General features: G+C 47.5%; 1 protein-coding gene across 2 annotated transcripts in view; it reads right to left on the reverse strand.

Moving 5' to 3' along the window:
- kif26ba (kinesin family member 26Ba) overlaps positions 1–22,334 on the reverse strand; it is a 319,220-nt gene that overhangs the window by 17,273 nt on the left and 279,613 nt on the right. For both annotated transcript variants that reach the window (XM_048601408.1, XM_048601409.1), the window contains one exon: positions 16,729–20,110. In XM_048601408.1, coding sequence (XP_048457365.1) covers positions 16,729–20,110 — 3,382 coding nt within the window. The remainder of the gene's footprint in view (positions 1–16,728; positions 20,111–22,334) is intronic.

Consider the following 22,334-nt stretch of genomic DNA (forward strand, 5'->3'; position numbering starts at 1 on the left):
ATTAATCCCACTGTCCAAATTAATCACACTGTCCAAATTAATCCCACCATCCAAATTAATCACATTGTCCAGCTCTTGATGTATATTGTCACAGAGACATACAGCATAGAAACAGGCCCTTCGGCCCACCATGTCTGTGCTGACATGCAAAAACCAAACCACATTAATCCCATTTTCCTGAACTTGGTCCATAGTTTACTGTGCCCTGGCATTTTAAGTTCTCATCCAGATGGTTCTTAAATGTTGCGAGATGACCACCTTCAACACCCTCTCAGTAGCACATGCTCCACATCTACCACCCTCTGGGTGAAAAAAAAACATTTTCTAGACCTGAACCACTTCCTCCTTCCCTTAAATGTGTACCCCCTGGTCTTAGACATGTCAGCCGTGGAGAAAAGATTCTCACAACCTGTTCTGTCTATGACTCTCATAATTTTGTATACCTCGGTCAGATACCCCCTCAGCCTCCTGTGCTCCAAGGAAAACAAACCCAGTTTAACCAGTTTTTCCTCATAACTGAGCCCTTTCATCCCAGACAACATCCAGATGAATCCCCTCTGCACCTTGTCCAGTGCAACTACATCCTTCCAATAGTGTGGGTGTCCTGAACTGCTTATTCCACCCATAGCCTAATCAATGTTCTATAAGATTGTAACTAGACTTCCTTGCTCCTATACTCTACATCCTGGCTAATGAAAGCAAGCATCTTGCACGCCTCCTTCACTACCCTGTCTACCAGTGCTGGCACCTTCAGGGATTTATGGACTTGGACAGCAAGGTCCCGTTGTTCCCCACTACACCCAAGGGACCTACCATGCATTGTGTATATCCTTCCCACACTGGACCTCCCAAAAAGCACTTACCAGCTGATCAATAACAGATTGCAGCCTGAGGTCAAACTCCTCTCTACCAAACACTACCAATTTTCACACCATCTGCAAACCTACTAATTAAACCCTCTATATTCACAAGCAAGTCATTAATGCACATAACAAACAGCAAGTGGCCCAGCACCAATCCCTGTGGTACAGGGATCACAGGCTTCAAATTACAAAAACAAACCTCCACCATCACCCTTTGCCTCCTATTTGTAAGCCAATTTTGGATCCAGTTTGCCAACTTGCCTTGGATCCCATGGACTTTTACCTTTTGGTCCAGCCTTCCATGTGGGACCTTGTCAAAGGCCTTACTGAAGTCCATGTAAACCAAATCAACTGCACTACCCTCATCGGTATATTCAGTCACCTTTCCAAAAAACTCAATTAAGTTTGTCAGATAGTATCTGGTTGTGGTAGGCCTAGAGCTGGGGACTCCTGGTTGTGGTCCAGCATAGGATCTGGCATCGGCATCGGTGAGGTGGGTCCAGCGGTGAGGAGATGGCACCTGAATGAAGAAGGACTCTCTTTCAGCTACATCTGTCGACTTGTAAATCAAACAGGGGTTCACCTGTACATCTGTCAACTTGTAATGCGATCCCCTATTCCCAATTCCTCCGCCTCTGCCGTGTCTGCTCCCAAGATGGAGCGTTCCACTCCCGATCATCCCACATATCCTCCTTTTTCAAGGGCCACAACATTCCCCCTGCGGGGGTCAAAAATGCTCTTGACCGCATCTCTTGCATTTCCCGCACCTCTGCCCTCACATCGCCTCCCGCCAACAAAACAAAAATGAAGACAGAATCCCCCTTGTCCTCAGATACGACCCCACCAACCTCCGCATCCGATGCATCATTCTCCGCCACTTCCGCCACCTACAATCCGACCCCACCACCAAAGAGATATTTCTCTCCCCATCCCCATCTGGCTTTCGTAGGGACCGCTCACTCCATGACTCCCTTGTCCGCTCCACACTCCCCACCAGCCCCAACCACCCCTGGTATCTTTCCCTGCAACCGCAGGAGGTGCTACACCTGCCCCTACACCTCCCTTTCCACCTCCATTCAAGCAAAAAACAAACCTTTCACATCAGACAGGGGTTAACCTGTACATCCGTCTACTTGGAACTCCCCACCCCACTCCTGCTGGCCTCATTCCATGTCCAACCCTCCCTCTCATCCACGCCTCCTTGACTTGACACAACCTGTCCATCTTTACTTCCACCTATCCCACCTACCCTTCCCCACTGACCAATCCCCACCACTCACTAACTGCACTCACCTATCATCATCCCTCCCTCTCTATTTATTTCCCAGCTCCCTTCCCCCTCCCCATTTCTGAAGAAGGGTCCTGACCCAAAATGTCAGCTTTCCTGCTCCTCTGATGCTGCCTGGCCTGCTGTGTTCCTCCAGCTCCACACTGTGTTATCTCTGACTCCAGCATCTGCCGTTCTTGTTATCTCTTTCAACTTTATCTTTTTATTCTTAAACTATTCAAAATGGCAGCAACTTGTGGTGACAGTTGAAACTTTTCACTGTATTTTGCTGCATTATTCATCGTAAAATGCAAGTGACAAAAGATCATATAATTCAATTCAACATCCCTTTGTAAGAATCTGTGCTGACTTTCCCCCAGCAATCCCTGCCTTACCAAGTGCTGAATAATCTTACCTCTGTCAGACTAACTGGTCTGTAATTACCTGGCCTACATCTGCAGACCTTCTTAAACAAAGGAACCACATTAGCTGTCCTTCAGTCAGCTGGCATTTTACCTGTGGCCAGTGAAGTATTAAATATCTCTGTCAGGGCTCCAGCAATCTCCTCCCTTGCCTCACATAGCAGCCTGGGAGATACCTCATCAGACCCAGGGGATTTACACATCGTTATGTCTGCTAAAACATCCAACACCTTCTCCTTATTAATCTGAAAATGCTCTAGAACCTCACTACCCCAACCAAAATCCCTGGCTGCAATTTCTTTCTCCTCTGTGAATACAAAAGAGAAGTATTCATTTAAGACCTCACCCACATCCTCAGGCTCCACACACAGACTGCCCATGAGGTCTCTAATAGGTCCCTCTTTTCCTGGTAATTCTCTTACTCTTAATATACCTACAAAAAAGCCTTGGGTTTTCCTTGATCTGCCAAAGATATTTCATAGCCTCTCTTTGCCCTCCTAATTTCTTTTTTAAGCAACGCCCTACAGTCTCTACACTTTTGAAGGACTTCCCCTGTTTTTAACGAGCTGTACCTGACATATACTTCCTTCCTTTTCCTTATCAAATTGCAAGTGACAGCACTTTAGGTATATCTGAGTGTTTCTTCTCAAATGTGATGAAGGGTTTTCTGGCCCTAACACCCTTCCAAGCAGTGAGCTTCAGACCCTCGAAGTTAAAAGAAACAAAATACTTCTCAATTCCTACCCCCTAGTCCTGTGACCAATTACTTTAAAACCTACATCCTGGTTAATGACCTCTGCATTAAGGGAAGGGGACTGTTCCTGGCCAGACCTCTCATCATTTTATGGAGATCAGGTCAATCTCCCTGTAACTTTCTTGATAACAGAGGGAACAAACCCAGGCTAGCCAATCATTATTCGATTTTGAAGAGCTTTCATGTGGCAGTCACAATATAAGCACTGCTTTGCAACATCATATTTTAGGCATTGGTTGATGGACACATCATCAGAGAGAAATCCTCTTCCAACTCTGAAAAACTCCGAGGGATTTGTTTCCATTCATCGGGATGGCAGACGATATTTTGGTTTAACGTCTCACTTGGAATTCTAACAGTGCAGCAGTCCCTCAGGATGGTACTGAAGGAACAGTCTAGATTACACACAGCTACAGCCTTCTGACTCAGAGGCTTAATGGTAAGGTCCTGGGGAGTGTTGCTGAACAAAGAGACCTTGGAGTGCAGGTTCACAGTTCCTTGAAAGTGGAGTCGCAGGTAGATAGCATAGTGAAGAAGGCACTTGGTATGCTTGCCTTCATCAGTCAGGATATTGAGTATAGGAGTTGGGAGGGCATGTTGCAGCTGTACAGGACATTGGTGAGGCCACTTTTAGAATATTGTGTACAATTCTGGTCACCCTGCTATAGGAAGGACGTTGTTAAATTTGTAAGATTTACAAGGGTGCCGCTGGGTTTGGGGGTTGGAGCAATGGGGAGACGATGAATAGGCTGGGGCTATTTTCCCTGGAGCATCGAAGGATGAGGGGTGATCTTATAGGGGTTTATAAAATCATGAGGGGCAGAGTGAAGGTGAATAGCCAAGGTCTTTATCCTGGGATACGGAAGTCCAAAACTAGAGGGCATAGGTTTAAAATGAGATGGGAAAGATTTAAAAGGGACCTGAGGGGCAACATTTTAATGGTGTGTGTATATGGAATGAGCTGCCAGAAGAAGTGGTGTGGGCATGTACAATTACAACATTTAAAAGGCAGCTGGATGGGTACATGAATAGGAAGGGTTTACAGAGATATGGGCCAAATGCTGGCAAATGGGACTAGACTATTCTAGGATATCTGGTTGATGCAGATGAGTTGGACCGAAGGGTCTGTTTCCTTGTTGTACAATTCTTTGACACGAGCCACAGAGTTATGCCTGAACCCCTGGCTGTGTTGAGCTCACTGAGGTGGTGACATTGGGGCTGCTGGAGTTGGGCTTTGTTTGAGAGAAGAATACAACTGGGCTGCAGCAGCTAGCACTGCCCCCTTTGCCTAAGCACACAGAAAATACCAAGCTCCCCATGAAAGTAACAAAAGAATGGGACACGAGTAAAATACCGCAGATGTCGGAAATCTGAAATAAAGCGTGGATTGAAGACGGGAACGTGGGATAACAATGTAAGATTGTTGCCGTGATGACAGCCCTTTTGGTGCCATGAGTGCACACTCCAAACAAGAAAACATTCAGCACAATAATAAGATCCTCTTACATCAATTCAGAGCAATCAAAATTAGCTTAGTAAGAAATGATTGGTCAGTGTTGTACATCATCCCCCAACCCCCACCCAAAATGTCCCCAGATACAAACCACTCTTCCTCTCAGGCTGTCCCTCAGGATCGAGGGTGTCTTGTTCCCACTCCAGTTCGATGGATTCTGACATGACTGATAAGTAAAACATGTGACCTGTGGACTCTGTCACACATGGGCAGTTGGGTGCTTGAAGATTAAGTAGCTGAGTTGGTTGGAGGTTTGTGTGATCCCCTTGTGTCACGAACGTCCCAAACTTGTGACCTCTACCCCCCGCAAAGGACAAAGGCAAAGGCAGCAGACACGTTGGGAATGCCAACCCCCTGCAAGTTCCTCTCCAAGCCACTCACCATCCTGACTTAGAAATACATCATCTTGTCTTCAGTGGTGCTCCTGATTAAGCAGGGGTACCCAGACCCTAAGAAAGGACACCAAATGCCAGCAATGCCCACATCCCATTAAAGAATCAATATGTAGAAAGCGAAAAGAGAAAGTGAAAGCAGTTTCCTGGAAGAAGGAGCTTTGGAAGAAATGCTGATTGTATTTATCACTTCTTCAGCTATCCTAATCCCATTCCTATGAGTAGTGTTCAAATATTTGTATAGATTTTATTGGGATCTCCTTTGATATATTGTCTACAATGGACCCAAGGGCAGAAACTGCTGTGACCCAGGGCATGGCTTTCCAAATATATAAATTATCCTCAGGTTAGGGCCTGTAGCATCTTCAGGACTGCTATCAGGCCAGCAGGTACCACAAACTTATCACTCTGAAAAGGTAAGCAATGAGATACTAAATATTTCTTTGGTTTTTAATTATATTGCCTCCATACTAGAGAGATGCAAGGTCTTACAGTTACACAGCTCAGAAGGAAGCCATTCAGCCAATCAAGTCTCTCCTTTGACTCTTTGAAAGATCCTATCCAAATTCTTATGTACCATTTGTTTATTCTTTCCCCTGTACACTTTTCCAAGCCTGGTCTAGATGCCAATACTACCCAGTGTAACACATGCTGAGTTAGGATTGTACCTAATTACAGTCTGCAGCACCTCACTCCAGTCACCATTCATCCAAACTCTTCCTGGGCAACTGTTACCATTTGGATCTGAGGGCATCCCAGCTCAGCCTGATGGCCAGCTCAGGCCAATGGGGTCAAATGTTTCCTGGTGGATCACTGCAGATTTCCTGCTCCCCAGTCAGGGGGTACTGAGGCTACTTGGATCCAACTTTATCACTTCAACAGAGGCCGGGGACTGAACACGGATCTTGTGTACAAAGCAATGAGTTCTAAAGTCTTTCTGAAATCATTTGGTGCAGTTAAATTATCAGCCTGATTATTTTGATATCCAATACTGGATGAGAAGAAATTTCTTCCCACTGAATATTGGGAAGATGGAATGCCATTACCTTTTTTTTAGTCTCCTATCCAAACTTAGTCGCCCAGCTCCCAGCTCCATTCCTCTCCCTGACATCAGCCTGAGACTAGGCTGGACTGTTTGCATCCTTCATGTCGTTGACTTTGAGATGAGCTAACGGCCACAAAAGCCACCATTAAATCTGTCTTTTCTCGGCTTCAAAACCTCACCCCTCCTACGGGTCTTCAGACTCAACATTCCAAAGCAGCTGAAAGCAGTTAAAACCTCAAAGTTCATTCAAACCTCTGCTGCCTATAACCTATCTATAAGGCACCAAGTCCCTTAAACCCATCATCCCTGTGCTGGCTTCACATAGTCCCTGGTCAAACACAACAGTTTGTTTCTATGATTATCAGCCTTGTTTTCAATTCTCTCCATAGCCCTTTGTTATGTCCTTCTCAATACTCCAAGATACTTGGCTCATCAAATTATTGGGGTCTTGAGAAAGCCCAATTTTACTCACTTCACCATTGATGTCCATGGCTTCAGATGCCTAGGCCCGAAGCTCTGGAATTCCCTCCCTAAACCTCATTCTTTCTCAGTCATTCTGCTTCGGGATGTTGCCTACCTCTTTGACCAAGCTTTTATTCAGTTGTCCTAACATCTCCTTATATTGGATAGTTTCATATGAAGTTTCTGTGGAACATTTTATGGTGACAAAGGCACTATATCAGTATCAGTTGTTGCGGTTGGCGAAGGCTGTGTGTTAACCATGATTCAATGCTGATACTCTCACCTCTAATTCAGTAGGTTGTGGGACATTTTTGAGTTACATAAGGCACCTTATTTCCCGCAACCAACAATAACTACACTTCAAAAGTACTTCCTTGGCTTAAAGCACTTTGGGATGTTCCATGACTGGCGGAATCAGTAGTGCTGTAGTAATGTCACTGGGTGTGCAATCCATGGGCTTAAAAATCCCACCATGGTAGATGGTGAAGTTTGAATTCAATAAAAAGTCTGGAATAAAAATGTAGTGTAAATGTATCTAATGGGGCCTGTGTAGCCACTAACGATTGTCGTAACAAAAAACCCATCTGGTTCACTAGTGCCTTTTACGGAAGGAAATTTGGTAATGCTCTGAGGACTTGGTGGTGAATCCCACCATGGCAGATAGTGAAATCTGAATTCAACCAAAAAATCTGAATAAAAACGTAGCATAATGTTGACCATGTAACCACTGCTGATTGCCATTTACAAAAAAAAAACCCATCTGGTTCACTAATGCCCTTTAGAGAAGGAAATCTGCCATCCTTACCTGGCCTGGCCTACATTTGACTCCAGCCCCACAGCAATGTGGTTGATGCTTAACTGCCCTCTGGACAATTAGGGATGGGCAATAAATGCTGCCTGGTCAGCGATGCCCTCATCCTATGAATGAATTAAAAAAAGCGCTCCTCTTTATTCTTTGATGCAACGTGAGCATCGTCGTCATGGGCACAATTGGTTGCCCATCCCTAACTGAGTTGGAACTGAGTGGCTTGCTCGGCATTTTCAGAGGGTAGTTAGGAGTCAACCCCATTGCAGTGGGCCTGGAGTCACATGTAGGTAAGAACAAGACGTTGCCTACCGAAAGGGACAGAAGTGAACCAGACAGCTTTACAAAAACCAGTGCTAGTTGTCATGGTCACCATTCACTAAGACTAGGTGTATAACTGCACGTTTATTAAATGAATTCAAAAAACCCTAGCTGCTGTGGTGGGATATGAACCCATGAGCCAGAACATCAGCCCAGGCCTAGGCCTCAGGATGTTTTACAACAGCAGCAGTGCTGTTTAAATACAATCTGTGACTGGTATTATAGGAGCTGAGGGTAACAAGGGAAGGGCATTGAAGGCCCTGGAGACTCTAGTGGCTGCATCATTCCAGCTTAAAGTTCCCGTGAAATTAATGGACAGGTCACAAGAGGGACCAGATTCCAGCGGTCTGATGGGATAGAATACATTGCACAGGATCTACTTTCATTGTGCCTGATAATGTTCAATCCCATCACAACTAATGCTGAACGATTTCCATTTTTAACAAAACACTCTTATACGCGGTGAAAGAATTTCCTTAGAATGTGAGCTCAGTGCAGTAGCAATGTACCTCTTAAATCTAGGCCTGATATATATGATTACTTTGATCTCTACTGTACTTATTGTAGGCTTCGTGAATTGGTTCCACACAGATGTACAGAAAGCAACACTTGTTTTACTGAACAGCATCAGTGTTGAACATAAGGACTGTTAATAACCAGATACATTTTAATTCCCTCCATTTGCATCGTCCATTAGTGTGTAGGTTGTTATTTAAAGGGGCATTAAAGGATTTATAAGGCTCTTTAGTACTTCACTCATACTCCTACCCTGCAGATATCAATGAGCTTGCTGTTCGAGAGGTGATCCTTTACTCATTTCTGTCCTCTAACAAAATGTAGGTTTTGGTGCATGGTCAATATTTATTCCTCAGTCAAGTTACGAATATTACTACAGTCTCTACCACTCAGAACTGTTTTTTATTGTTTTTAAAAATGTTACCTGAATATAGCAATTCATTGAACCTTTAACTGATTGGCTTGCTAAACAGATTTCAGAGGGTGGGTAACAATCAACCACACTCCTGTAGAGATGGAATCATGTGTTTGCCAGACCAGATAAGGATTTAAAATATAATTGGTCATGGGATGTAGGCATCACTGACCAGGCAGCATTTATTACCCAACTCATTGTCCTGGGTCTGGAGTCACATGCAGGCCAGACCAGGTAATGATGGCAGATTTCCTAAAGGATAGTAGCAAACATGGTCAACATCAGGCTCCCTTTTTATCCCAGACTTTTGGTGAATACACCATCTGCCGTGGGGAGGTGGTATTTGAACCTATGACTCCAGAGCATTAGCCTAGCATTCTGAATTACTAGCCTGGTGGCATTACCACTATGGCACCACTGCCCCTAGGATGGCTGATTGACTGTCCACACTTATAACGGCTACCATCAGAAAGACTGATTTTACACACCCAGGTTTTATTTATCGAGTTTAAAATCTAGTAGCTGCACATAGAGGTCACAGAATCCCAACAGTGTGAAAGCAGGCCATTTGGCCCATTGAGTCCACACTATCCCTCTGAAGGTCCACCGCCCCCTACCCTAACCCTGTAACCCTGTAACCCTGCATTGCCCATGGCTAACCCACTCAGCCTGCACAGCCCTGGGCACTATGGGTAATTTAGCATGGCCAATCCACCTAGCCTACACATCTTGGGACTGTGGGAGGAAACCGGAGCACCCAGAGGAAACCCACACAGGCACAGGGAGAATGTGCAAACTCCACACAGACTGTTGCCTGAGGCTGGAATCGAACCTGGGTCCCTGGTGCTGTGAGGCAGCAGGGCTAACCACTGAGCCACCGTGATGCCCCTGGCAGGATGGCAGGATTTGAATCCATAACTTTAAGAACATTAGCCTGGGGTCTGGATTACTAGTTCGGTGACAATTACACTACACCACCATTTCACATACCCACCCGGCTATATTTAACTATATTTAAGCTGACACACTCAGCACAGCATAATGCATTAGATTCAGTCAGTCAGTGGCACTCTCTCCTCGGAATCAGACATTTATTTTTTTTAAGATCAAATCCTTATTTAACAGTCAGGGTTATGCTCCAATGCACTGCTGAAGGAGTGCTGCAGTCTCAACAGGCTGTTTTTTTGGCTGGGACATTAAATTGAGGTCCTGTCTGCCCATCCCAAGGCATTAATTTCAAAGTACAGCAGGGGATTTATCCCCGGTGTGCAATCAACATTTATCCTTCAATCAACAGCAAACAGATTATTATGTTGCTACTTGTGCTTTACACAAATTGCTGGCCGGGTTTCTACATGATAACACTGATAAGTTAATTGGTGCTAAATCTCTATGGGATGCCCCAGCATTGTTGGAAGTTGCTATATAAATGCAGATTTTTCTTTTAAAAAATGTTATTAAACCAGAAATGCACCCAGCGAACATGTTTTAAACCTTCACAATCAAATATATGGAAATCACCTTTTCTCACTTCCAGCAGGAGAACTGTGATTCCAAATTCAAACAACTATCTCCCAGAATTTCGAAGAGTTCCAAGGGAAGCTTTTTCGTTCTCCAATCATTTTATCTTGTTTACTCTTGAAAAATGTAGCATTTTGACATTCAGGCTGTTAGATTGGTGCTGCCGTGACTGTAATGTTTGCAATGGGAAGTTGGGCACTGATGAAATATCCAATCTGACCCTCTCTCTAATCTCTCTTTGATTTTTGCTCCTTCTGTGTAAACGGGTTTCTGACCTAATTGCTTTTATTTTAAACTGCTTTGGATGTAGATTTGTAATCACAGCACCACAGGCTTTGAAAATTCCATATATTTGCTTCCGTGTGGAATAAGGTCACCAGCTTAGGTCGGAAGGTACCCCGGAGGTTTCACTACACAAACTCCTGCAAGTTTTAGCTGCCCTGAAAATGCATCGCAATGATGGTCACTCAGTATGTCCATCCTCACTGCGTCACCCATCAGAGAAACGACAAGACAGGCTGATTTCTGGCTGTCATCCTTTTCCACTCCCACCTCCTCCCCCATTTCCTGGAGAGCCCAGAGAAATTCTTGAGGGTTGGCAACCCCATTGATTAACGTCAAGGGCAATGAGTGGCGAATCAAGAGATTGTGGCTGAGCGTTGTGTGTGAGAGCCCGTCTGGAAGTGAAAAGGAGATTTTGGCTTTTGTTAACATTATTTCATCCCAGTATCGTGTCATTCATTAAATACTCCCTCATCTTGTTTCTTCTTCCAAAGTGCACAGCACCTGTGCTTCCAGATCGCAGCACATTGAATATTGTGTCAGCTACTGTTTCCCAATCGTAGGGCATGTTGAGGGCCAGGTACATAGGATGGTGACCACAAGAGATGCAGTCTCAGTAAGGCCCCATAAGATGCACACAGCGCAGAAAAGGTCCCTCATCTCATCAAGTCTGCACTGATATAACAACCACTAATGTTGCGCTAATCCCAATTTCCTGCACTGGTCCCATATCCTTCAATGTTGTGATATTTGAAGTGCTCATCCAAATAGTTATTTAAACGCTGTAAGGTTTCCGGCCTCCACTACCTTCCCAGGCAGTGCATCCCAGATTCCCACCACCTGCTGTGTGAAAATTTCTTTTCCCCAATCCCCTCTGAATCTCCTACCCCTTACCCTAAAACTATGCCCCCTTGTGATTCACCCCTCAACCAAGGGGAACAGCTGCTCACTATTCACCCTGTCTATAACCCTCATAATCTTATACACCTCAGTCATGTCCCCCTCAGTCTTCTCTGCTCTAAAGAAAACAATCCAAGCCTATCTAGTCACTCCTTATAGCTCAATTTCTCCATTCCAGGCAACATCCTGGTGAATCTCCTCTGTACCCTCTAGTGAGGTGACAGTGCTCCAGCTGTGACCTATCCAACGCCCTGTACAACTCCAACATTATTTCCTTGCTTTTATACACTATGCTGCAACTGATGAAGCAAGTATCCCATATGCCTTCTTAACTATCCTATTCATGTTCTCTGCCAACTTCAGGGATCTGTAAATAATTACTCCAAGATCCCTCTGTTCCTCTAAGCTACCCAGTATTGTGTCATTCATTAAATACTCCCTCATCTTGTTTCTTCTTCCAAAGTGCATCACCTCACTCTTATCAGGGTTAAATACTATCTGCCACTGGTCTGTCCATCTGACCAACCCATCTATATCTTCCCATAAACTACAAACATCTTCTTCGCTGTTAACCACCCTACCAATCTTGGTGTTGTCTGCATATTTGTTTAACAATCCCCCACATTTTCATCACTATCATTTACGTATATAACAAACAATAAGGGTCCCAGTACTGATCCTCATGGTACACTGCTGGATACCGGCCTCCAGTCACTCATACAACCTTCTACCACCACCCTTTGTGTCCCATTACTGAGCCAGTTTCTGATCCATCTCACCAAGTTTCCCTCCATTCCAAGTGCTCTAACCTTCTCAATCAGGCTCCCATGTGGGACCTTGTCAAAAGATTGCGAGGGGCTGTGAGTGGGTCTGGAGGAGGCTACTTGAAGAACGTAGAAACTCCTGTGAACATTACCTCTTGCCTTTCTTCTCAGACAGTTGGGATGAAAGAAACGTTTTGAGAACTCCCCAGGAAACCTGCTTCCTTTCCTCCTGGTCCACTCCAATACTAGACGTCCTCAGACTTGGGAATTCCAAGGGACTTCCCTCCCAAAGTTTGGAATTCTCAATCTTAACAGTGCTGCTATCAAACCACCCGTGAACTCTGACAAAAAGTCTGTCACAATATGTCCAGCATTTGGAAATCTGTCTAGCTCCAGAACTGTGTCCAAATCCTACCTCATTAATCAATCCACTAACTGGACCAACTTCAAACAGCTCTCAACGTCATCTATTCTGTGTGAAAACGAGAGCTAATGTTTCAATATTTGGCTTGAATTCAAAAATGTAAATAGAATTTTCTTCTCTTTTCTAGAAGTTTCTATTTGCTGGCACCTGGGAATAAGAATGGGAGAATTACCCCCTCAAGCCTGTTTTGCTCTTCAGTTAGATCATAGCAAATTGTACCTTAACTTTATTTACCTGCCTGGGTTCTGTAACACCTTTACGCAGTATTGGCTTATAAATAAATCCAGAATTATAAACTCAGAGATAATAAGAACTGCAGATGCTGGAGTCAGAGATAACACAGTGTAGAGCTGGATGAACACAGCAGGCCGGGCAGCATCAGAGGAGCAGGAAAGCTGACGTTTCGGGTCGGGACCCTTTTCTGAAGAAGAGTCCCGACACGAAACGTCGACATCCCTGCTCCTCTGATGCTACCTGGCCTTCGGTGTTCCTCCAGCTCCACACTGTGTTATCCCAGAATTATTAATCCTTTTTGAAAACTAAATCAGTCCTGGGATTCCCTCCAGTCTCCCCAAGCTTGTACAGGGGGCTATTAGCACAGTTTTCTACTCCTGACTGCTATCCTGGGAGCTCTGCAACAAAGTCTCTGCCTAACACAGGCTTGGCTCTGAGGGTCCTCATGGGTACCTGCACTGCAGTGATTCAATGTTTCAAGTTCATGCACAAAAAGACTAGTTGCTTACCTTGAGGTGGGGGAGATATGGCCATCATTAAGACAGGCCCCTCGAGGAGGCTCCTTTCGAGATTTCTGTAAAGTCTGCCTGAGTGAGTGAACGGGGGTGCAGAATAGACCTGGACTAGGTCATCCAACCGCTCGAGCCTGCTCCACCATTCAATAGGTTAATAGTCGATCCTCCACTTTCCTGCCTTTTCCCCATCTCCCTTGATTCCCCGAATGATCAGGAATCCATCTATCTCAGCCTTAAATACACACAAGCTCTCTGCGGCAAAGTGTTTCAAGGACTCACAACCTTCTGAGAGAAGAAATTCTTCCTCTTCTCAGTCTTAAATTGGTGCCCCTTCATTCTGAGACTATGCCCTCTAGACCGAGACTCTCTCATGAGGGGAAACATTACCACAGCATTTACTCTGTCAAGCCCATTCAGAATCCTATGTGTTTCAATGAGATCACCTCTCATATTTCTAAAGCCCAGTGAATAACCATCATTCGTACAGCACTGACTTCACACTAAACAATACTTTCAAAACAGGCATTTCTTTTTTTCCTTATTTCTTCAGGGAATGTGGGTGTTATTTGGCAAAAACAGCATTTGTTACCCATCCCTAACTGCCTTTGAACAAGTGGCTTACTGGGGCATTTCAGAGGGCAGTTAAGAGTCAACCACATTGCAGTGGGTCTAAAGTCAGGTGTAGGGTCAAGGCTGGGTGAAGATGGCAGATTTGTCTCCCAAAAGAGAATCAGTGAACCAGATGGGATCTTATAACAATCGATGATGGTTTTATGGTCAGTATCACTGAAGGAGCCTAGGGTTTGGGTTCTCCTCCTGTTATAGAGTCATAGTGTTATACAGCACGGAAACAGACCCTTTGGTCCAACTCGTCCATGCTGACCAGACATCCCAATCTGACCTAATCCCATTTGCTGGCATATGGGACATATTTCTCCAAACCCTTCCTATTCATAAATCCATCAGATGTCTTTTAAATGTTATAATTATAACTCCCTCACCTCCTCTGGCAACTCATTCCACACACACACCACCCTCAGCGTGAAAAAGTTACCCCTCGGGTCCTTTTTAAAGGTCCATTGCAGATGGCAGTGCGCCTGGAGTTACATGTAGGCCACGACCTTTTGAATGGTGGGGCAGGCTCGAGGGGCCGAACAGCCTTCTCCTGCTCCTAGTTTTCATGGTCTTATGAAAGTAATTAAACATCACATGACCCACAATTATTGCAGCCTGTGGAGAATGAGCCATATTAATATGTCTGGTGACAAATTGAACTTCTGGCTTTTACAAGTTAAAACAGAAAGCCCATCATCACCCCCTGAAATTTACTGGAACTAAAAGGTGAAGTAAACTACATCTGAGAATGCCAATAGGCAATGCATTATTCCACAGGTTGGAGTTAAATCCAGATCCTAGCACCTTATTTATTAATTGATTCTTTCACGGAGTGTGGGCATCGCTAGCACGGTCAACAATTGCTGCCTATCCCTAATTGCCCTCAAACTCAGCGGCTTACTCGCCATTTCAGTTGGTCATTCAGAGTCAATAAGACATAGGAGTAGGAATTGGGCCATTCGGCCCATCGAGTCTGCTCCACCATTCAATCATGGCTGATAAGTTCCTCAACCCCACTCTCCTGCTTTCTCCCTGTAACCCTTGATCCCCTTGATAATCAAGAACCTATCTATTTCAGTCTTAAATGTACTCAATGACCTGGCCTCCACAGCCTTCTGTGGCAGTGAATTCCATAGATTCACCACTCTCTGGCTGAAGAAGTTTCTCCTTATCTCCGTTCTAAAAGGTCTTCCCTTTACTCTAAGGCTGTGCCCTTGGGTCCTAGTCTCTCCTACCAATGGAAGCATCTTCCCAACATCCACTCTGTCCAGACCATTCAGTATTCTGTAAGTTTCAATTAGATCCCCCCTCATCCTTCTAAACTCCAATGAGTATGGTCCCAGAGTCCTCAAACGTTCCTCATATGTTAAGTTTTCATTCCTGGGACCATTCTCGTGAACCTCCTCTGAACCCGCTCCAGGGCCAGTACATCCTTCCTGAGATATGGGGCCCAAAACTGCACACAATACTCCAACTGTGGCCTGGCCAGTCACACATGTTGCTGTGGGTCTGGAGTCATGTGTAGACCAAGAGGCAGATTTCTTTCCTTTAAAAAGTCATTAATAAACCAGATGGGGTTTAAATGACAGCTGTTTAAGGTTCTTGGCCACTATTACAGAGATTAATTGGATATTCCAGATTTATTAATTAAAGCCAAATTGATTTGCCATGACGGGATTTGAATCCACAGTCCTCAGAGCATTGACCTACTGGATTACCCACCCAGAGACATTACCACTACACCAGCATCTCCACTGAGAAACGCATGTCAACTAATTTGATCAACTATATCACCAACTGCTCTGTTAACCATGACACACTGTACACAGATTAGGCCATTCGCACCACCTCACATGTGAAAGGGGAAAAAGCATTCTATTTATTGGTGGTCTGAGCAAGTGATTCCCACACACAGATTTGGACTTTATTGTGTCTCCTCATCGCCATGCAAACCAACGTTTCTTAACCAGGTTACAGCTCTTGAAATACCTGTGACTGATTTCAGAATAAGGCTGCAAGGTTGAAAGCTGGATGGGTAGTTGCTATTCCAAGTAATGTCACAGCCCAATATCCCCATCACATTACTTCCCCACATTGCCAAACACTCCGACCTATCCTCCACTCTCCACAGTTTAAGATCGTGGAACTACGTCGTATTTCTAGCTCAGAAACTTGCTGTTTGGCCCAACTGCTCCATTTCCTCCCAACACACCCTTCTATTCAAACTACTACTCCCTGGTACAGTATTGTATGCGAATCTTGCTCAAAAGGGAGCCAGATTGCTGAAGCCTTTTTACTTACAATCATCAGGACAAGCGCGAGATTGCCAAAATCGGGAGGCTCCCAATACTTATCCTACAGGACAACAGGGTGCTGATTGGTTGCCAATCAATTTGCTGAGACTTTCTCCAGTGCTATACATTGCCAGAGAAAAGCCTCGGCCAATTAGAGTTGACTATTGGCACCCTTTCCCCCCGTAGTATAAATTGTTGTGATTGTTTGGAATTTGGCATTCTTGCATGTGTCCTGATGAGTGTAAGATGAAAATCTTTGGCAACGCATCTCTCTTTTCAGTGAAATCCTTTACCCCACGGGTACTTATTTAATTTCTCCTCGGAGATGATTGGATCAATGCATCCGATGTAATAAACACCACAATTTCTAACGACGACAGAGTGAGGATGTGATCTTATTTTACCTGTGTTCATCCTGCGCTTCGGAGATTTCAGACTCCTGGATCTACCCGGCACCGAGTTTCCATTCTCACTCATGGAGTCCTGGGCCGAAGACGTGCTTCCTGTGGCCTCGCTATCCCTGATCATGCTCTCATACCCACTGCTGCCCCCACTGTGGTAGAACAGGGCGGTTTTGCCCATGGCTGGGGGGAGTTCACCACTTAGCACGCTACTGTTGTCACTGCCGTGACCACTGCTGCATCGGTGAGGTTTGCGGGGTGGGGTGACCTTGCTGTAGGGCGACGGGAGGGCCTGGGGGGGGGGCTTCTCACCCGAGTGCGGGCTCCATTTCTCCGAGTCGGCGCTGGCCCGCAGGTGGCTGCCCCTGGAGCCTGCAGTCCCCTGCAGCAGCTCGGAGATCCTGCCGTTGACAGCCCGCAGGGGAAGCTTGGCCACGATGCTGGACCCCCTGCTCTGCTTGCTGCTGAGAGACTGGGTGGACCAGGACATGTTCCTCGAGTTGGAAGGCATGCTGGAGCTGCGGCCAACAGACTGAGGCAGCGATTTGGTGGAGAAGCTCAGGGTCTTTGTGCTGGATGCCGAAAGACTGCGTGACTTGGGTCCGGCTAGGAGCAGCTTGCTGACGGCTGACATTTTGGAGGCGCCTGACTTTGGGGAGGTGCCCACTGATGGCGGAGTGCCAGGCTGCGTAGGTGATGACACAGTGGCTCGATTCAGGCTGCGGCCTGCTCGAGGCATTGTGCTGTCTCGGGACGCGCTGACCTTCGACCCCACGGACGTCAAGCTCCCTGCCCTCTCCAAAGAGAGGCACTCGTACTGGCCAGCGTACCGTCTGTTCAGGGAGTTAGGCCGACTGCTGAACAGTTCACCTTTCCCACTGCTTGCTTTGCCGCAGTTCTCCAAACTTGGGGCCTTGGCTTTGACGTGGACACCGCCTTCGTCTGGCGTAGCCGCCAACACCGTCGTAGCCTGGCTGTTGCCACCCAGCGTGTGCTGGGCACTGGCTCTGTTCCTCTGATCGAGGCTTGACTTCCTGACCGGGGGCAGCGGGGGCATCCCTTTAGGCCGGGCCGGCAGCAGGCCGTGCTTGTTGGGGGAGCCCACTCTCCTCTCCAGGGTGGCTTTGGGGCTGCAAGGGGTGGAGGCCTGCGACGTGGTGGTAGTCGTGGAAGTGCTGCTGCTCTCCGCAGGGAGGCACAGAGGCCTGAGGGAGGCACCCTCCAGGTTGTCTTGTTTGGCGAGCAATGGGCGCGGTAGTGCCTGGGATAAGCTGCCCTCCTTGGCACTGTCCAGTGAGAGGGTGGAGCTCTGACTGCAGGAAGCAGTCGGTGCCACCTCGCAGCCATCCACCACCCTCTTGGAAGGATCTCCCCGCGCGGGGGAGACAGGGGTTTCGGACCTGCCGCTGCCAGGGCTTTCGGCCGCGGTCTGCTTTCGACTCCCTCCTCTGTCAGCACTCTCGTTTCCATCCAGCCCAGCGTCCTCCAGCTCCTCTTCCTCCTCCTCTTCCTCGTCCTCCTCCTCCTCCTCCTCGTCCTCACGCTTCAACCACGGGTCATCGAAGGTCATGTCCTGTGAGGTGCCGGCGGCCCTGGCGTGGTGATGGTGGGGGTGCGCTGGAGGACAGCTGACAGATGCCAACACATCGTGCTGTTCGGGGAAATGCACCGGCTTCAGCCTGATACAGGGGTGCACCGAAATGTTCGTCTGAATGGGGAAACAGCCCTCACCCCTGGGCAGGCCCGAAGCATTTGATATTCTGACCGTGGTCTTCCCCAGAGCTGCGATCTTGCAGTTCTGGTTGGCGGCTATCTGGTAGAGGCCTTTGGCCTCGTTGGCCTTCTCCGACATGCTGAAGAATTTGTCCATGACGGAGTTCTTCCCGCTGCAAGCGTACGCCATACACTCCTCTTGGTGACTGCTCACCACATCCAGCAGCGAGGGGTCTGCCAAGGCTTCACCATTATCGCTGCAGGTCTGGGTGACAAAGCTGTGACAGGACTGCTCACCGTCACTCCCCGTGCTCATCTCACTGAGCCAGGAGCTAATGGATGAGCGGTGGCTGCTCGAAACCAACACTTTCTCGTCTAGGCCCGGCTTGGGGAAGGGCAGGAACTTGGTGATGCTGACTTCGGAGAAGGGGCTAGTGCTCGAATAGCAGTCCAGGTCCTCGTTGATGCTGCTGATGATGCTGACGGGCCTGGAGCCTGAGGCCAAGGCCTGCACCGAGCAGTCGCTGTTGAAGCTGATAATGCTGGTGGGCCGGCCATTCTCCAGAATGCCGCTGATGGTCAACTCCTCGACCAGAGTGAACACCAGCTCGTCCTCCCCATTCAGCTCTAGGGGCTGCTGCAGGGTGACTGTGGCCCAGCTCATCATTTCTTTCTTGTCGATGTCGGAAGGCTCCTGCTCTTGGTCTGAGAGGGTGGAGTCCTGTGAATACTGCGTGCCCGAAGACACGGATCTCTTCATCACCTGGGGGCTCATTCCCACCGGGGCTGCCCTGATTTCCCTCTTGCAGTCCCTGGTCGGTGTGTGGGGTGGGGGAGCAGCCGGGCTGGGCAGGGAGCCTTTCTGGGTGTACACCTTGCAGCGCTGAGAGGGTGAGTGTTGGAGCTTGTAGTCAGAGCTCTTTGACAGGCTTGCTATCCCGAGCCTTGGGGAGCCCATGGGCCTGGGCTTAAGCTCTGCGCTGCTGCCACTGTGTGGGACATCCTTCGTGCTCTGACTCCTCGATGATGCGTTTAGTTGGGTGTTGCCACCTCCCATGATGCTCCGGGGGGAGGACGGTGCTGAACCGCCTTGCAGCACGGCCTGGGCTCGCACGGGGCCAGGATTGGCGTCCTCTGCACTCTCCTCAGGGGCCCAGCGCGTCATGGTCTGTCCGAGCAGTTGCTGGGCCTCTCCCCTCTGGGCCTGCACCTCCTCGCCCATCACAGGCTGCTCACTGCACGGAAGCTCTTCGAAGGGGAACTTGTCTGACTCCTCGCTGCCGTCGATGCACTCCAGTCGCTCCTGCAGCTCAGCGAAAGTGTTGCACTTTAGGCAGTCCTTCTCCGGCAGCACCGCCACAGGCTCTGTGCTGCCTTCGGGCCTAGCCTCATTCTTGTTCTTCTGCAGTGAGGGAATTATGGGCACGAAGTCGGGTGGCCCCTCGTTGTCGGTCAGCTCCTTATCACTCAGGGTGGTGCCGTTAGGGCCTACATAGATGACGGTGTCACATGACTGCTCGCTGCTGGATGAGTAGTCTGGGTCGCTCGACAGGTTTAAGATGGGGAGGTCCGCATCCCCTGCTCCCCTCGGGTGGAATGGTCGGAGTTGTGTGGGCCGACGCATCCTTCCTTCCTCACACGAACTCTCACCCCCGGACGAACTGGAGGTATACTGCGGTCAGAGAGCAGAAGACAGTGAGAGATTAACTATATACAAACCCCAACTCCAACCGCCACTTTTAACATGCAATCACATGGCACATACCAGTCTCCCCTTGAGTGAGAGATAGTCAGCTCATCCCAAGAGCAAATTGTTTTTTTTTTATTTGGGATGTGGACGACGCTGGCTGGATCACCATTTACTGCCCCATCCCTAATTGCCCAGAGGGCAGTTTAGAGTCAACCACATTGCTGTGGGTCTGGAGTCACGTGTAGGCCAGACTAGGTAAGCATGGCAGTTTCCTTCCTTAAAGGGCATTAGTGAACCAGATGGGTTTTTCCAACAATTGATAACAGTTTCATTGCCACAATTAGGTTCTTAATTCGAGATTGATTTTCAAAATGAAAGTAGAATTAGGGGTTGGCCATTGAAAACTGCGATGGAGAAAAATCTCTACTGTGAAAGAGTGGTGAAACTCTGAAATTTGCTGCTCCAAAGGACGCAGTCACTGGATGTATTCAATACAGAGGTGGACAGATTTCTGGAGACTGCTGCCTTACGGGTATGGAGATTATGTAGGAATGTGGGATGGCAGAGTAGGCTTGAAAGGGGCTGAATGGCCTCCTCCTGTTCCTAAGTCTCCAAGTAATGCTGAATTGGAAGTGCTGGAACCAGATGCCAGCCTGGGCTCACCAGATCACTCTGCCCCGTCTGAATGATATTGGATTTAATAGCCACACCAGAGGCCTGAACACAGAATTTAAGCTGGTACCCCAGTATGGAGCAGGGTGCTGCACTGTCAGAGGGGTCAACTGCCCATGAGTTATTAAACTGTGGGTGGGGAGGGATGGGGACACCTGACTCTCTGCTCCGCGTGTCAAGATCAAAAAATGGGGGAGGGGGTTCTCCAAAACAATGCACAACGTTCCCAACAGATTGTCTGGTCGTTGATCACAGAGATCTAGTGTGTGGGATCTTGCGGAGTGTGTAATTGGCTGCCAACTTTCTTATGTTCCTGTAATGACTATACCTGGGAAGTACCCAATTGGCTGCACAAGTGTTTCGGGGTATACAGAGGCCAGGAGAAGCAGGAATGTAGGTTTTTTAAGCTGCAACACAGGTCCTCAGGGTGGATGCACTGGCAGAGAAGACTGTTGGGCTTCCAGGGTCAAGCTGCCCTGCCCTCACCTGGCCCAACCCTGGGGCAATGGGCTGTGAACCCAGGATCACTGCCTCTTCTTGGGCCATACAGACGTATAAGGAGTTGTGGGACACAGCTGGCCCATGGTAACAAACCCATGCCATAACTAGGCAGAAGAATGAATTGTGGTTATTGTAGGATGGCATTAAAACGTATTGAGACATGTTCTGCTCGATGTCTGTAATTTACACCAGCCTTCGATTTATCACGCAGAGAGACTACAAAGTATTACGAGACTGTCGTAAGGAAGGAATCCCCTTCTATTTATTTTCACCAAACCCATTTGCTAACTAAAAGGATCCTCAGATGGATGGACAGGTGTATTTTGTGGCCCAGAGTGAGAATGGAACACGCCAATTTGGTCTGTTATAAAACTGTCTCCCGCTTAGTATTCCATTTTCGGTGTTTTATCAGGTCCTTCGTTTCCCTACTGCGAATGCAGTATTTAGGAAAATAAGGAGGTTTTGTTTTTAAAAGGAATGAAAATTAACTTTCAAATGAAGGTAGGCAAGCTGACAGCTCTCGTGCCAAGCATCGTGGCTACTGGGTCATGGTCATGGGCCTAAAGGATTCAGACAATTGATCGACACAGTGGAATCTACCAGCTCCTGGAAACAGGACTTACTAACAAGTGCTCAGGGGCAGGTCGCAGTCCCCATCAAGTGGTCCTCATTGGGTGGTCCTCAGCAGGTGGTTCTCATTGGGCCACCCTCATTGTGCGGTCCTCATTGGGCGGTTGACATTGGGTGGTCCTCATCGGGTATTCCTCACTGCGTGGTCCTCACTGGGTGGTCCTCTTTGGGTAGTCCTCATTGGGCCATCTTCATTGAGCGGTCCTCACTGGGTGGTTCACATTGGGTGGTACACATTGGGTGGTCCTCACTGGGTGGTTCACATTAGGTGGTACACATTGAGTGATCCTCACTGGGTGGTTCACATTGGGTGGTACACATTGAGTGGTTCACATTGGGTGGTACACATTGGGTAGTCCTCACTGGGTGGTTCACATTAGGTGGTCCTCACTGGGTGGTTCAC

The sequence above is a fragment of the Rhincodon typus genome, chromosome 9 (assembly GCF_021869965.1).
Source record: "Rhincodon typus isolate 14 chromosome 9, sRhiTyp1.1, whole genome shotgun sequence".
Lineage (NCBI taxonomy): Eukaryota > Metazoa > Chordata > Chondrichthyes > Orectolobiformes > Rhincodontidae > Rhincodon > Rhincodon typus.